This window comes from Propithecus coquereli, unplaced genomic scaffold (assembly GCF_000956105.1).
Source record: "Propithecus coquereli isolate 6110/MARCELLA unplaced genomic scaffold, Pcoq_1.0 Scaffold88, whole genome shotgun sequence".
NCBI lineage: Eukaryota > Metazoa > Chordata > Mammalia > Primates > Indriidae > Propithecus > Propithecus coquereli.
Genome location: NW_012155062.1, coordinates 1,989,891 through 2,006,434, shown reverse-complemented (window position 1 = coordinate 2,006,434; position 16,544 = coordinate 1,989,891). Strand labels below are relative to the sequence as shown.

The following is a 16,544-nucleotide window of genomic DNA, read 5'->3' as shown; positions in this document are numbered from 1 at the left end:
TCACAAGTTAAGCGAAGAAGTTTGGATTCAGATCACATTTGTCTAATCTCAAAATTCATGCTCTTTCCAAGATGACACACTGCTTCAACATCTATATTCAACATGAGAGCCAGACTTGACTCATTTGATTTCTAACTCCCTTATGTGCTGTGGTTGTATTTGATATTTTAATTCTTGATGCTATATCAAAATGTCCCTGTCTTTTATAAAGGGAAGAAATGTCATCTTCTGGTAAGCAGTTTCATTCAATTAGATATAAATTAATTCACTTCAAACATCCCAATCTTTTCAGTGTTGTACAGAACAGAGGTTGGGAAATTATGGTTTACCGGCCAAATTCAGCCCACATCCTATTTTTGTTCAGCCCACAAACTAAGAATAGTGTTTACATTCTTAAATGGTTGAAAAAAATCAAAAGAATATTTCATGACACATAAAAATTATATGAAATTCAAATTTCAGTGTCCATAAATAAAATTTTATTGGAACACAGCCATGCTCATTCATTTACATATTGTCTATGGCTGCTTTCATGCTACAAAGGCAGAGTTGAATAGTTGTGACAGAGACCATATGTGGCGCTTTCATTGCTTCACACTGCTGTTCAACACACTACAAATCTCAGTGATTGTTATAATTCGACAGCATTTCAAGTGTCACACATATTGTCATACATTATTTTTTACTAGTGCATATTCATCATGTCAAAAAAAGTTTTAAAAAAGTGAACTTTGAGTGTTGCGCTTTTAAGGCACAGTGGAGTGTGGATTATTTCATTATACAACTATAGAACAAAGCATTGTGTTTATTATGCAATGACACTTTAGCTGTGCTAAAAGAACGTATTTTCAGACTAAGTATTCATCACAATATTACCAACTCACAAGAAAACAACAGTCAAGAGCAATTAGAAAACTTAAAACATAATATCTAATTACATAAGAATTTATTAACAACAAAACTGAAGATAAGGATGCAATCAAAGTAACTTTCTGATTGGCTCATTTGTTAACTAAGCAAAGAAAACTATTTGCTGATGGTGAGTTAGAGTTAATTAAGTTGTGTTTGATTGTAGCAACAAGAAAGTGTGTGCAGTGAAAATAAACTTGTTTATGCCTACTAGCTTTTCAGCAAGAGCCATTGCTTGAAGACATGAGGACATTGAGGCAACACCAACAGTCAATTAAAAAACAAGGCAATAATTTCAAGTACTTTTTCTTGGCTTTTGGTGAGCCAACAAATGTTACCAATACTGTCCAGTTGTTGGTCACATGAGAAGAGAAGTCAATGCTGACTGTGAAGTTCCTCAAGAAATAGCCTTTATGGATAGTCTGCATCAAACAACTACAGGAAAAGAATATTTTCAAAGAAGTTGAGAAAACATCAATTCAGTACAACCTGAAGTGGAATCTGCTAAGATGTGTTGCAATTGATGGTGGTAAAAATACATGTGGAGCAGAAAAAAAGTAAAGTTGGACACATTCACAAAGCTTGTGAAAATGTCAGATGTTTAAAGTCAATGGTTATACATTGTTATTATTCATCAGCAGGTATTTTATGGAAAAATCTGAATCTACTATATTACTGAACTAGTAAAGTCAATGGTGAATTTCATGCACTTGTGATCCTAATAATCATCAGTTCCATTAAGTTTTGTCAGAAATAGAAGTTGAATATTCTGACTCTCCCAACTACATAGCAGTTTGATGGCAGTGGTAAATTTTTATTGCAATTTTTTGAGCTCAGACCCAAGACCGAAATTGTAAGAATGAGAAGAATCACCCTCAACTATTTTTATCAGACACTGAATAGCTTTGAAAATTAGCTTTTGCTGCAGACTTGATAATGTTTCTTAATAAATTCAACCTAAAATTACAAGGCAGAACAGCACTGACATGTGAAACTTACACCATAACAGGGCCATTTTGATGATAATGTTTAAATCAGAAGTAATGTCAAGCTGTTTTATACACTTCCCATGCTGTCAAGTTAAAACAAGATCTCCAGTCTCACACAAATTTGCAGTGGATATATTTTCCAAATTCAGCTACAGTTCCGGCTGCATTTTTGATCCTCAATACAAGTGCAAAGGAAAGTTTCATTTTTCAATATCAATTTAAACATACAATTGAACAGCCACCTAACCTTCAAAACAAGTGATTAATCTGCAACATAATGATATGCTAAAAGGCAAAAATATCAAGAGCAGAATCAGAAGCTAACAGAATTCTATAAATACCTTCCAAATGATGATATGTTCAATTAAAATCACACACTCAAGGACTAATAACAGTATGTAGTATCTGTGTGAAATGACATTTTCAAAGATGAAATACAAAAGATTACATTACAGATCTGCATTAACAGACGAATAACTGCAATTGATTTTAAATCCAAATTTAGTGAAATACTGCCTTCTCAAAATAATTCAATTCTTATTAGTACACCTGTATTACAAAAAAATTGTATTCAAGTGTTAATGTATTTGGAATTTTATCAATAAAACATGTGGAAGTTTGTTTTCTTTCTCATTATATAAGTATATAATAGTTTCAATTTTGCCTCTTCACCCATAAAACCCAAACTTTACAAAAAAAATTTGCCAACCTCTAGTCTAGAAACATGTCAGAGTGATTGTCCATTTAAGTAAAATCATAGTATGGTAAATATCCCAAAGAATAATTGTTTTTTCTAACAAAACCATTTTCATACCCCAATAACGTTACCTTACAGTACTTCTATATATAGTCCTTTCTTTGGTTATGATCCATGTAGTCTTAAGAAGAAATAAATTATCTAAGAAAATAACTTACATAGGTCTGTATTAGGGCCGCGCAGAAAAGAAACTAGGTATCCTGAACATCAGCCAAGCTTGATAATTCTGTTTATTTGCACTTTAGTAGAAAAAATAGTTTTTAACTCTTCTAACCGAATTTTATCACTAACACCCTGAAAAGCTAAACAGAAACAAAAACATACCAAATGAGGTACTAGTAACCTGCCTTTTTACCTGAGTCCAAAACATTTTCCAAATGTATTCATTCACTATAAAAGTGATTTCTAATAATATATTCAGATTTCTAAAATTCCCAATAATAATGTTTTCTAATTTAAAACAAGTGGTTTGAGTCTGGTTTTATGCTATATTTTGTTTCTTTCAGCATGATAGTACATATCTGTTGATTTTGCCTGCTCAGTAACTATTCATTCTTATTTGATAACAATATCTTAATTTCCTTTTGGGTAATACCCCTTCTACCTTATTTCTCAGTCCAAAGTGTCTTCTGAAGGTCAACTCATGACTCAGGCTCAGCTATTGGCAGAACAACATTCCTCTGCACATAGAAACTGGCTCAGGGTTGGGCATGTGAACCAATGAGGGAATGCCTGTCTGTCTTAGGATTTTGTTGGAACTGTTGAGAAAAACAGCCTTTGTTTTTGCTGAGGTTACTAAGATGGTAGAGAAGAAATCTCAAGCTGCTAGTGGCCACTTAACCATCACACATGGAAAGTCTACCTAATAGTGAAAACAGCAGAATGGAAAGCAAAACTTCCGAGAAAGACAGTTTTCTGTCTTAACGCTAAGATTAAGCACATCTGAAGCTAGTCCTACCACTGGAATTTTCAGTTAAATGAGATCATATACACTTCTATTGCTCCAGCCAGATAAAGTTTCTACTGACTACTGCAACTATATAATCATTCAGATTAGAACCTCGATCTTAAATTGGATTTTTCTAGATAGGGCCTTTTATTACTTATGTGTTTCTCTGGATCTTTCTCCTCTTCTGAATCTGGTGCTTAACGGACACATTATTCATGTGCTGAATGTGTCCTGCTTTGCCTTATCTTACCTGCAGCATCCTTTAGTTAGTAGAGCACCATTAATGCCATTCTGTAAAACCCCTTAAAGCACAACGATAAACTGTGAGTTGCTGTCACAAATATATACTCTACATTTGCGAAGATTTTTAAGTCCTTAACCTAAAATTGTATTAATAATGCTTACTTTCTGTAAACATAATAGTATCATTTCATTTTCAAAAAAGAATAAAATGACTGTTTATTTCCCTTATCAGAAGACATTAGTTTTAATTAATTGCTCTATCAACCAGTTAAAAGAAGTTTAAAAAAAAATTTAAGACATTAAATAAAGCTTATGTCCTTCCTAGTATGTGCTCTTTACAACTAGGTTTGACCAAAGCAAAATAAAACAAACAAAATAACAAAAGCATATTCCTTTAATTCTGCCTCTTACTTATAATAGACTAAATGAATTGAATTTTTAAAATTTCTATCTTAAATTAGTGAGTGGCATTATTTCACCCATGATTAGAGGAAATGGGAAAGAGCAAGTTTAAAAAAACTACCTTTATTTTTTCTTTTTCAGTTACATAGTTTTAAACAGGGATGTGTTTCATTATTCAGACATTCAGGCAATGTTGACTTCATTAGTGTTGACAGAAAAGAAGCATAAAAATGCAAAACATTGTTGGCTTAACCTGAACATACCTGCATTACCTATTATTGACCAGTTTGTGTTGCCAAAAGACTTATTCCTTGGCATTAAAATGGAGCACTTAAAAATATTGCTAAAAAGCAAATGTCTACACACTGGTCTTTGCAGCAAATAAGGGTACTTATACTTTTAAAATATTTTAAGTCCATAATTGGATTAATATACACACCTTCTTATGTATAAGGAGTTCAGATCATATAAACACTGTACAATCCAAAAAACCCTACTGAGAATAAAACTAAATAGACTTATGATAAGAAATACAGATATCGCATGTATTTACAAATATCATAGACACACAAATTTGGTCAAATACTGTAAAGAAAGAAGTGGTTTCACATTATGATGGCCAAAACATCCATCTACCTTACTCAAAGCAAACAAAAATAAAAACTCGGCAGGTAATTCCTGTAGTTTAAGACATCATGACAGTATACAAATAGAATGGAAACTATTGAACAAATTATACAGCAAATGTTTCCTAAGCTGAGTGTAAATCTTTAAAATCAAGATCATTCACAGGATTCAAAGCAACAATGATAAACAACGTCCTGATCTGTGGTGCTCATATGGGTGCCTAATTCATCAAAAACAATGCATTAAACTTTTGGCTAATAAGAAAAATAAATTATAAAATACAATTAAATCCCTGTAAATGCAATAATGAAGTTTAAAAAATGTGGATTTATTTACTTCAACACACATTTTAAATGTTACCTTGAGATAATAAAAATAAATAAGCATGCCTGGAGGCACGCACTTAAAAACAAAGAAAAGACTGCATGGAAGGAGTAAGTAACAATTTTAGAAATGAAAAGTGAATATGAGATTTGTTCAGCATAATTATCTTTGTGGACAGTTTGTTTGTTTTAATCCCTCTTAAAAATTCTGGCTAGTAGAATGTGACAAAAGTACATCTGTGTCTTTATGGCTTAAAACAAAGCATATTTGAAAAGTGGAATGGGCTTCCTTTTTTTACAGAATTGTTTCTTTGTTCATATGCAGGCACTTCAAAAGACTATGGAGGCAAAGCACCTGACCCATCCTCTCCAAAATATTTTTCAATCATCAAAATTATGCTAAAGAGTAGGAAAATTCCAGAGAAACAGCAAAGTTGAATACAAGAGACTAATGCTCACATAGGCAAGAGAGTAACCCAGTTTTTATTGCTGGGGTTATTTTTTTATCAAAGAGCAAAATAATTAATAAAAACAGACACCATTGCATGGCACATCCAAAGTTTTCTGCTTAAGGGAGAATGTAACCATTCAGCAGTAGGTTTCAGTGGGATCTCCTTAGGCTTCAACCTTTTACATTGCAACAAGTTTCACATTTATTTCTTCTCCTTAGTGTATTTCTTTAAAACTCCAACATATATCACTTCTTAAAGTATTCATTTCTTGCTGTCTAACATACATTATTATCTGGAAGCATAAAGTTACATTATACAAATATTTTGCATTTTTAAAAATAAGCACTTTTGCCAATTCTGCATCACGGTACTTCACACAGTGGTACAACAAAAGCAGAGCTCATATTTACCGCACTACTGACGATTCATTTTACCACTACCATCCGCCAAACCCACAAAGCTTTTTCCTCAGTACCTCTGGGCGGTGACTATACCACGATTTCACAGAGAGAATGTTAATATGACTCATGAATAACAGTACCATCGGTAATACTGAAATCAATGCAGATGTCACAAAATATGAACTTCTCAAGGAATAACTTCTTTTAAACATTTGAGCAATGCTGTTTTCTCTGTGGCATTATCTGCTGGGGAAAAAAATTCCTGTTTGATTATGCTCTTACAGAAGTTATAAAAAACCAAATTGGGCATATAACTGGTTGACATTTAAGATACTGTACTGCTTTCTACAATAGGAGAAGAGCTGCTAAAAAATGTTCTATAGAACTGTATTCATCAATACCACCTTACTGGTCCATTCCATTCATCGATGGGCAAAGTACTCATGTTTTGACAAAACTTTAAAGCTTCCATAAAAGTTAAATTAGAAAAAAATATGAATGTGAGACAACCACAAAATGAAGTATGAAAGTATGACATTTTTGTTTCTAATAGTGAGTCCTTGAAAATATATGTGGTCACTACAGAGATGATTTAATCACAAGACAGCACATGAACGCGTAAGTAACTCCCTAGGATCTGTCTGCGTCCAGAGTCATTTGTGGCGCTGTATGGTTTTCCTTTTCCTTCGTTTGAAAAAACAGCAGCACCTGCAGATAAGGAAAATACTCTTTTTACTATAAAAGTACTAAAAAGTTACAAAGTAAAGTTGAATCTATCACATTAACTTAAACGGTCATAAAAAGCAACATGCTGGTGCAAGATGAACAGTGAATACACCAATGAAGCATATATATTAGTGAAACTGAGACAGAGCTATTATATTATGTTTCATCAACATGCCTTTTAGGAATAGCAAGACATTGTATGCAACACAAAAAAGAGCCACTAAATTCAAAAGGGTTTGCACCAAGACTAATTGAGAAGCTAAAGAGTTCTGAATCCCAACTGACCCACCATTTTTACTTAGGATGCTTGATAATTTCTGACAGTGGTGTGCTTTTATATTCATCCTACACATTCTCTCCCTTTCTCACTGATTTTATGTATGATTGTTGAGGCCCTTATTAAAAAGGCAATAATGATCCTAACGTTGGAAATTTTATTTTCACCAAGAATCAGTTTAGATTCCAAAAGAAAAAGGAAAAATCCGATATACACTAGTCAACAAACATTTTCCATCATATTTACAAACTGGAAAAGAGAAAATACACTAAATAGAATGTCAAGAATGGCACTTTTTAATTCTTTAAGAGTTAAAGAAGAGTCAAGCTTATTGTAAGTTATTTTAGTTAAGGTAAAAATTATGCTTAACATTTAAAATAGCACAATCAAGGTGATTTAGTTTTGTAATTCAAAACTACGTATTTAAAACAATTAAGGTCTGATTTTGATTCTTAGGTGAAAAAATCTACCCGTGATCCCTGAGAAAACTAATTTCTCTCACAAGAAATTATCCTAGTCACAAGAAGATGTAACATATCATGGCTGCTGTAGAACAAGGCTGGGATTGTATGAACTGAAAATGAGAATCACTAATCAGTTCCTAATCCCCCCCAAAAAAACAATACAAACATACACACACCTTAAAAGCCTGGCATTCCTTCAAATAAATGTATGAAGGTATGGCTTCAAGCTAAAAGGTATAGCATTTTTTTCCTTCCACACTTGAAAGAAACTCAATCTATCAGAACATACAAAATGACAGGCACTACATATAGTGAGGTGTCTTTTTTTAAAAAAACTTTCTAATTCCTAGGATTGAGTTTACTTTTGGCATAGGCAAGCACAGTTGACTATCTCTTGGCTATCCCTAAATTTTCCATCATTGAAGTCCAGAGAGTGTGTGTGTGTGTGTGTGTGTGTGTGTGTTTATAAATATTATTTTGTAATTCAAGCCATATTTACATACACGATTTCACCAACAAAAGCTGCCAATTCAAAGACTGTGCATAATATGACCTTATAAAGATGTTCCTATAATTCGTATCAACCCACATTCATAAAAGAATATTAACTCAACATTTGCAAGCTAAGCATAATAGGGACCCTGTTGTCATGTTGCTTCAAGTTTCCTATCCATCAAAAGATTATGGAAGATGAAATAACTTTAGATATGTTTTGTATATTACTGTAAGATAAATGTAAACAGAAATCCATACTGTCCAGTTAAATTACACAAACTCTCTACCCACATTATCTTTAGTCAAAAATAATTTCATATCATTATTATGATTTATGCCATGATTATGAACTCACTATGTGGGCACTAAAAACCAAATTATACAATTGTGTTTTTTAAGTGCACCAAATAGTACACAATGACTAGACCATGAACTGTGAATAATTCAAAATTGTGTATCAGCTGATAAAGATTCAACTAGAAATATGTACAATTATGAATCATTATAAATTTTACTCTTATGGAGGTAAACTACTGTAAAGAACTAAAATAAATTACCCAGTCAAGGGCCCAGAGAAGCACTGCCATGGTAAAATAAGACCCTAGGTGTAATAGATTTTTCCTGGATTTAGAAAAATAAGTCAAATTTATTTTTAACTGTCAGCTAATACTTTCTCAAATCTCAGTTATATAAATTTTCCAAAATACAAAAGCAAAACACATTACCTAAACCAAATTACTCTATAAAATATAAACAACATTACTCCAAAATGAATCTTTCAATTAAAGACTTAGAAAAGAATCAGAAAATGTCTATATGGTAGAAAGCAAAACATGAAAAAATAGGTATGTAGAAGAAACAGACAAATATTTAAAATATTTAGTTTAAGAATCTGGTAATATTTCAATAGAAATTCATTAACTGTTTAATATAAAGTTCTTTTAATAATGTTCTCTGTTCCTAAATACTTTCCTAAATACTGTTCCTAAATACATTCTTTCAAAAATTTTCTACTAAAAAGGTGTTTTAAGTTATATAAGCCCTTTTGAATGGGAAATTTAATACATGTTTTAATAAACAAGCCAAGTCCCAAAATTTCCACACTTGTATTAGCAATTCATCTTGCCTAGTTTATTTTTCCAGGATTGCTTTCTGTTCTGAGTCAAGTTCTTCCCATTTAAGTAACTATTCCTTCAACAGCATAAGTATTACTGAACATAGAAATCTATGCCAGGCATTTATCTGGGAGCACATAAGATTTTCAGATGAAGTCTAATGGTATAGCCCCTTTAAATTCAAACACAATCTAAAAAAGACATCTATTTTTCAGAAATAAATCCCGCTAACACATTTGCAAAACAGTTGGTATGCTATTAAAATGACTACCACCAGAGGGTAGCATTGCTTTATGTGATATGAATGTATCCAAATACAAAGACAACAGAGATGCTCTCGAAATATGGTATTACTTACAGAAGTCAAGAGGTGAATTGATATTTGAACCTTATGGTTTATTTATTAAGATAGAAGTCATTATCAAAATATCTCATTTATAGTCTTGGTAATTAAGAAATCAGGTCTCACTTCAATTGTCTCCCATCTCTAGCACTTAATCTGAAACAGTGTTACTGCCATGTAGCCACTCTATCACATTATTGTTTTATTTCACTGTAATTACTAACTACTACTTGGAAATTCTTTTGTTTACTTATTATCTGCCTTCCCATTAGAATTTAAGCTTGTTATGAAGCTTGCTCACAGATGATATATGCCAACAAACTGGTATAAAGTTGGTACTCATTTAATATCTATTGAATAAATGAGTGATTTGTCTCATAAATGCAACTAACTCCTGGAGTAAGAGCATAGTCAAAATGCTAGAGCATATTCCAAAGCTAGAGTTCTTATCCATGGGTCACAAATCCTAGTGAAACCTCATAAAATAAAGATTTTAGTGCCCATGTGAGGCTTTTCTGTAGAAAAATGGTTTATATCAGATTCTAAAAGGAGTCTGAACCCCAAGGTCAAGAAACATTACTCTCTAGATGTAACTGCTGGACCACCCTCCTGTTTTTCCATTTCCAGTGGAGCCTCAGTCCTGGATGCTATGAGCTGAGCACTGCAGGTAAAGTGGACCCATGCCTTCAATTCATATGAGTGCAGGCAAAAGCATAAATAGAGACCATGTAATTTCACAGTTTGGTACAGTTGAAAGGAAAAAAGAAAACACCAGTTATTGACCATAACTACTGAAAATAATAGCAAGAACGTCAGGAATTAGAACATACAGCAGTTCTCTCAGACAATGTCAGCAAGTTATTTTTATCAATAAATTTGATTATTTGGTCTTAAAAAATTATCCACATCTATAAAATTCTGAATACATTTCCTCTCTTTGCTGCCCCATGGCTGTATTTTCTTACACATTGGTTCATATTCATTTGAGGTCTCTTCAGATCTAGACTATTGGCATCTACCCTGGGGAAACTTACTAAGCTTACCAGACAAACATTTGAACCATGTTCTTGTCAAGGCTTCTTTTTTTTTTTTTTTTTTTGGCTTTTTATTATTCCTTACGTGGTTCCAGTAAGCCAACATGCTCTCACAAGTCAGGGTCATTACTGTGACATGATCATTCAGTAGCTAGCCTAAAGCTTTGAAGCTACATCTCTAATACAAAATCCTTTCAGAATAAATGTTAAGTACAGCTTCTGATGAACTATAAGGCTGTTCAGGAAACAAGAAATCAGAATAGATCAAAGTTCTGAACTATGCAGAAAACATACACGGTAAGGGTCAAGGATTTGCTATTGACACTGCACCACCATTTCTACTTTATTCATTGCCTTTTTCTTCATCTAGAATTTGCCTTGTCTTCCCAGATTTATGTCATATACTTACTTCCTTTTCTCAAATCCACCCAGAAACTGAAGCCTGTTTCCCTGTCTAGATATGAAGTTCTTATTTATCCTTTCTACAATGACTCATTGGCTCATCCTTTGGTTGAGAGACTTCTGGTACCTCTAGATCCTGCCCACTTAGGACTCCAGAACCTAGCCTCTCGTGACCTGGGTTGATGATGACATCTAATCTTTAATTCTTTGACAAAGGATTTTTCCCCTTAAAATTTATACCTGAAATGTAATTTCTTATCTCTGGATCTCTTGATTTAAAAAATGAGGAACTATTTAGTTGAGCAGCAAGAGTTTAGATCAGAGAACAAGACCATCCATTCACATAACTACTACAACTAAAAACCTGCAGACCCATCTTCATCTCTAATTTCTTCTTCTCCATCTATATGCAGTTAGTCCCTTAAGTCTGAAATGACTTCCAAAAATTTCCCATGTTCTCATGCTGGCTTAATTCAGAACTTTTTGACTTGCCTCCACCATTGCTAAGAGCCTTTTAACTGACTTCCCGGTCTAAGTCTCTCCTCACTCCAATCTGCCATCCAAATTGCCCCAGCATAAATAGGCTATGCCCTTTCCCTCTTAAATCTCATCAATGGTTCTCACAGCTCTTCAAAACGTGGTTCCTATTTCCATTCTCCTCTCAGTCTTATCCTCCTTCCATTAGGATTCCTTCCCAAGCAGCCTAAACTACAGACAAAAAAAAATAAAAGAGCAGGGGAGGCAGAGAGAGAGAGAGAGAGAGAGGGAGGGAGAAGAAAAAGAAAAGACAGGAAAAGAGAATAAAAGAAAAAAGAAAAAAGGAAAAGAAAAGAAAAGAGAAAGAAAAGCTCTACCTGCCATTCCTAGAACACACCACATGGTCTTCTGTGCCTCCTTATCTTTGCACATATTCCTCCTTCCGCCTATAATTTATTTACCCTCTGCCCCCAAAATTGTACATTCTCTATCACCTCATATTATAATTTTTATGCCTCTCTCTTCTTCACTGAACTATCTCTTGAGGAAATATATTATGTTTTTTCCATCGTTATAGTTCTAGAGACTATGGAAGTCCTGAACACTTAGTAGAAACTAAATGAATGATCCAAGACAGTCATCTTAAAGCCTTTTTTTAAACAACAGTTTAATCACTAGAAACTCCTGACCCAAAATAAACTCTCCATCTAGTTCCATAGGAAAACTTAAGTTATATTTTTGAACCATTTTCTGCAATCTGATGAACTCCAGGAAGTAGCATAAGCCTCATAACTGCTGCCACATTAATTTTTCTAAGGCTCAACTTGATCATATCATTTCTTCACTTAAAATCACAGATTGTTTCTTGGCTTGCTTTCTTGTAGAGAAAGACAGTGTTCAAATTTCTTTACCTGTCTATGAAGGCCCTTTTAGATTGGGAACTTAGACGATCTAAGCTTCCATTAATGTATTCACATACTCTATACCCACATGGGTTATTCCTCTGACTGGTTCCATTTTTCCTTGCTCATCGTTGGAGCTCAACCTCTTTCTTCTCTCTGACTCCTTCTACCCATCTCCCCTGCCAAATCATACTCATCTTTGGGAACTAGTGCAAATGTATCTTTACCCATGAAGACTTCACTGATCTTCCCAGCTGGAGGTACATATTCCATTCTCTGAACTCCAATAACATTGTATCCTTCTCCTACAGTGCTAATCCTACAATACCTTGTATTAGACCAACGGTCCTCAACCTTTATTCTCCTTAGAATCACCTTGGAAGCTTTTAAAAAATACTGATAACCAGACTCCACCATAAAGCAACTATTAAATCAGAAATTTTGAAAGTACAGCCTAAGTATCAGTAGATTTCTAAAACTCTTCAGGTGACTGTAATGTGAAGTGAGGGTTGAGAACCACTGTATAAAAGTCATTGGTGTACTTTCCACCCTCCCTAATGGTATTAATATACAAGCCTTCATATATCTTCATCATTACCATATTGGCAAACAAACAATAATCTATTCAGTAAATGCTGGAAGAGGAAAGGGTGGGGGCGCAGGGGAGGGATAGGGAGAGGAGAGGGAGGTAGAGAGAAAGAAAGAGAGGGAGAGAGGGACAGAGAGAGAAAGAGAAAGATGGTTTCATATTATTAACATTTAAAAAGTAAATAATGGTATTAAAGGAAACATTGTGATCTTAAATTCCTGAAAGGAATGATGAGTATGCTATCATTTGTACCACCTGTCTTAAAATTCTCAATTACAGTAAACAAGTAAGGCAAAATCTAATTACTAATGAAGGAGTCATTTTATGTGGAGTAACAGAATACTTTCCATCATTTGGAAATCATATATTTACCCCAATGAGGTACTACTCTGGGGAACCTGAAGATGCTAAAATGTCCATCACAGAATACATTCTACTTGATGGGATGGGGTGAGAGGAATCTCTGCCAATCATAGGTAAGAAGAAAGATAGAAAAGAAACAGATTCTGAAACAGAAATTCTAAGCAGGTCCCTAACTACCTGTAAAATGGTAGCAGAGAAAAAAGAAGAGAAGATGCAATTTAGAAAAAGCCACCAGAGTGGCTCGCATGCCTATAGTCCTAGCTACTGAGGAGTCTGAGGTGGAAAAATCACTTTAGCCCAGTAGTTCAAAGCCAGCCTGGGTAACATTGCAAGACCCCATCTCTAAGAAAAGAGAAAAGAAAAAGAAATCATGCTCACACGTTTCTTAGTCACAGACTGAGAAGATATGAGGAACACAATAATAAACTTGCAGAAAGGTCAGAATAAACCTAATTGAAGGAAATACAAAGCCTTGTGTGTTTAAAGAGTTCTTAACTAGAGAAGAAGTAGGAAAGTTCTGATGTATTGAATCCTCCTGGACTAAAGCTTCACTAATCTCATGGGTTGCTGTCTTTTCTCTTTTTGTTAACAATCATTTTATTAAAATATAATTCACATATCATAAAATTCACTCTTTGACAGTGTATAATTCAGTGGTTTTTAGTATATTCACAGAGTTGTGCAGTTATCACCACTAATTTTAAAACATTTTCATCACCCCATAATGAAACCCCATTGTCTATTAGCTATCAGTCCTAATTGCCTCTTCCCTGCCCTAGGCAATCACTAATCTTTTTTCTGTGCCTAAGTATTTGCCTATTCTGGACATTTCATTTAAATGGAATCACAAAATATGTGATCTTTTGTGTCTGACTTGTTTCACTTAGCATAATCTCTTCAATTACATTTCTTTATATTGTCAAATATTCATTGTATGGGTATACCACATTATTTAGTAATAATTTATTGAGGCATAATGTTTTAGCTACTGAGGATCTGATGATGAAAAAGGCCTTGTTTTCAAGATATTCAAGAAGTTTCAAGAAGTAGGAAATACATAAAGAGAATAATATAACAAAGGCAGACTTAAGGAACCAATGGAATACAGGGTTCAGAATGGAAAATGGGGCTGGGAAGATAGGCGGGGGTCTATCGTATCATATGAAAGGTATGAAGAACTTGGTGCCATGCCAAGTATCTGGACATGCTGTTCTAAGCAATGAAGAATGTTTCCTTCAGGAATAGCCTTCCCACCATTTCTTCCTTCTCATCTTCCAATGCCTACCGATAGAGACCCAAAGCCATAAACACCCACATTCATATTCATCCCAACTAAATAAATTACTATGCCATTCTTCAAAGCCATCCCCATACAGCATTCTCTGATCATCCAGGTCAGGAAGTAATCTTTTTCTTTATAAACTCTAAGCAATTTTTATACCTTTTTCATAGTATTAATCATATCCTGACATTTGGTAACGCAATTGCAATCTTCTCTGCTAGTCTATAATCTGCTTAAGTGCAAGGACACTGTCGGGTATTTCTGAAATCTCGGCAGTGCAATCGAATGAATAAACAGATAAATATAATATAATAGATTCGATTAAAAACAAGTCTCTAGGAGGATGTGAACACAGAAAAGCCAGTTTCGATGAAGAGTGTGGTGGGTATGGAAGTGAAAACATGGGACACTGGATGGAAGAAGCACAAGCCCAGGAAGAACACAGATGAGAAAGGTCACTGGCAGCTGGAAGAGGAGAAGTAAATAGGGGTGATAATAGCTACTGAATACCTGCCATGTGCCAGACGAAATACCAGAGCTTTATCACATTTAATTTCCTCAACAACCTATGAGGTAGATATTATTAGCCTCATTTTAAGGAAAAAGAAACAAGCTCTCTTGAAGGTTAACAAATAAGTGGCAGAAATAGGATTTTATAACCTATGCTTAACTGCAAAGGACATGTGCATTCGAATCTGCCACACTGCCACTCTCCTTTCATAACTGTGCTTACTACTGTACCTAAAATTCATAAATATAAGCCATTGTTTTTATTTTTTATTTAAAAACACACAAGTATATAGCTAATAATATCTTGAAATACACTAAATATAGTCACGCTGTCAATAAATTCTGTAGTCAAAACTAATTAAAATGGATATTTGATCACTGCTCTTTAAAAAGAAATATCTGTGAAAGTTTCCTCATTTCGCAGCCAGCAAATGAGCATTGATTTAAAAATTACATAAGTTGCCTTTTGGATATGAATAAAATGCTTCAAAATTTACTGATCTGAGCAACTTTCTTTATTCACACCAAGGCTGACTCAAACTTTGTCTTGAAACTGAGAGAAGCACTGTAAACATATTACAACTAAAGGCAAATGTCAGAATTAATTTAATATGTTGGAATTAATTCTACTAATATTATTTTTCATAATATCTGTAATTACCAGGAACTATTCAGATGAGGATTTTTTAAATTACTCTCTCACTATGTTTATCATAAAATTTATGAATATTATATTCAAAGCAATGATAATTGGTTAGTAAATGAAATACTGTTTTAGTGACACTCTTCAGGGAGGAGAAGATCTGCTATATGTGTTTAATAATTACAAACAGGAAAAAAGAAAGCTTAAGTCAAAAACCTATCTTTCTCTTTAAAATAACAAATAACAACTATGTTACAAAATGAATGCACAAGCACAAGCAGGGTTGGCAATTAAAGAGTGGCCCCAAATCTGTCACTTGAAGCAAAAAAGTTGCAGCAGGCAAAAGAGCTCCTCAAATAATTTTTTCTTCCTTTTCAGGGCTATATTAATTATACCAAATACTTTTGAATAACTTCCACGAATTATGATTGCTATGTTAAGAGGTTTGTTTTCAAAAAACACAAAATGGTGCTAAATCTTTGAAATCACAGTCAACGGAGCTATTTCTGCCTGCCTACACTTGAGAACTCACCACATGTTCAACACTTTCTGGCAGCTATACACACACACAAAAAAAAAATACAAGGGAAAAAAGAGAGAGAGAGAGAAATCATCAGAAACAGCCAAAATTGAAATTATCACGTTGTTTTTCATGCTTATATTTTTCCAGTGTTATTATGATGTATATTTTTAAAAACTAATTCAACATATTACAGCATGCGGCATTTTATTAAATTAATAATTATTCTTATGATTACAGAAAAATGTTTATCAATAGTACAGCCATAACTTTCATGTATCAACACTCCTAAAAATCAAAAGCTAAAAATATGCTGTTAATTCTAAATGAGAATTTGAACACAGATCTTA

General features: G+C 33.6%; 1 protein-coding gene across 1 annotated transcript in view; it reads right to left on the bottom strand.

Annotated features, from left to right (window-relative positions):
• Positions 1-4,072: 4,072 nt before the first annotated feature.
• Positions 4,073-16,544, bottom strand: part of CSNK1G3 (casein kinase 1, gamma 3) — a 100,375-nt gene continuing 87,903 nt past the window's right edge. The window contains exons 9-10 of the mRNA XM_012664323.1: positions 16,207-16,230; positions 4,073-6,760 (exon numbers count right to left, since the gene is read on the bottom strand). Coding sequence (XP_012519777.1) covers positions 6,706-6,760; positions 16,207-16,230 — 79 coding nt within the window. The 3' untranslated portion in view covers positions 4,073-6,705. The remainder of the gene's footprint in view (positions 6,761-16,206; positions 16,231-16,544) is intronic.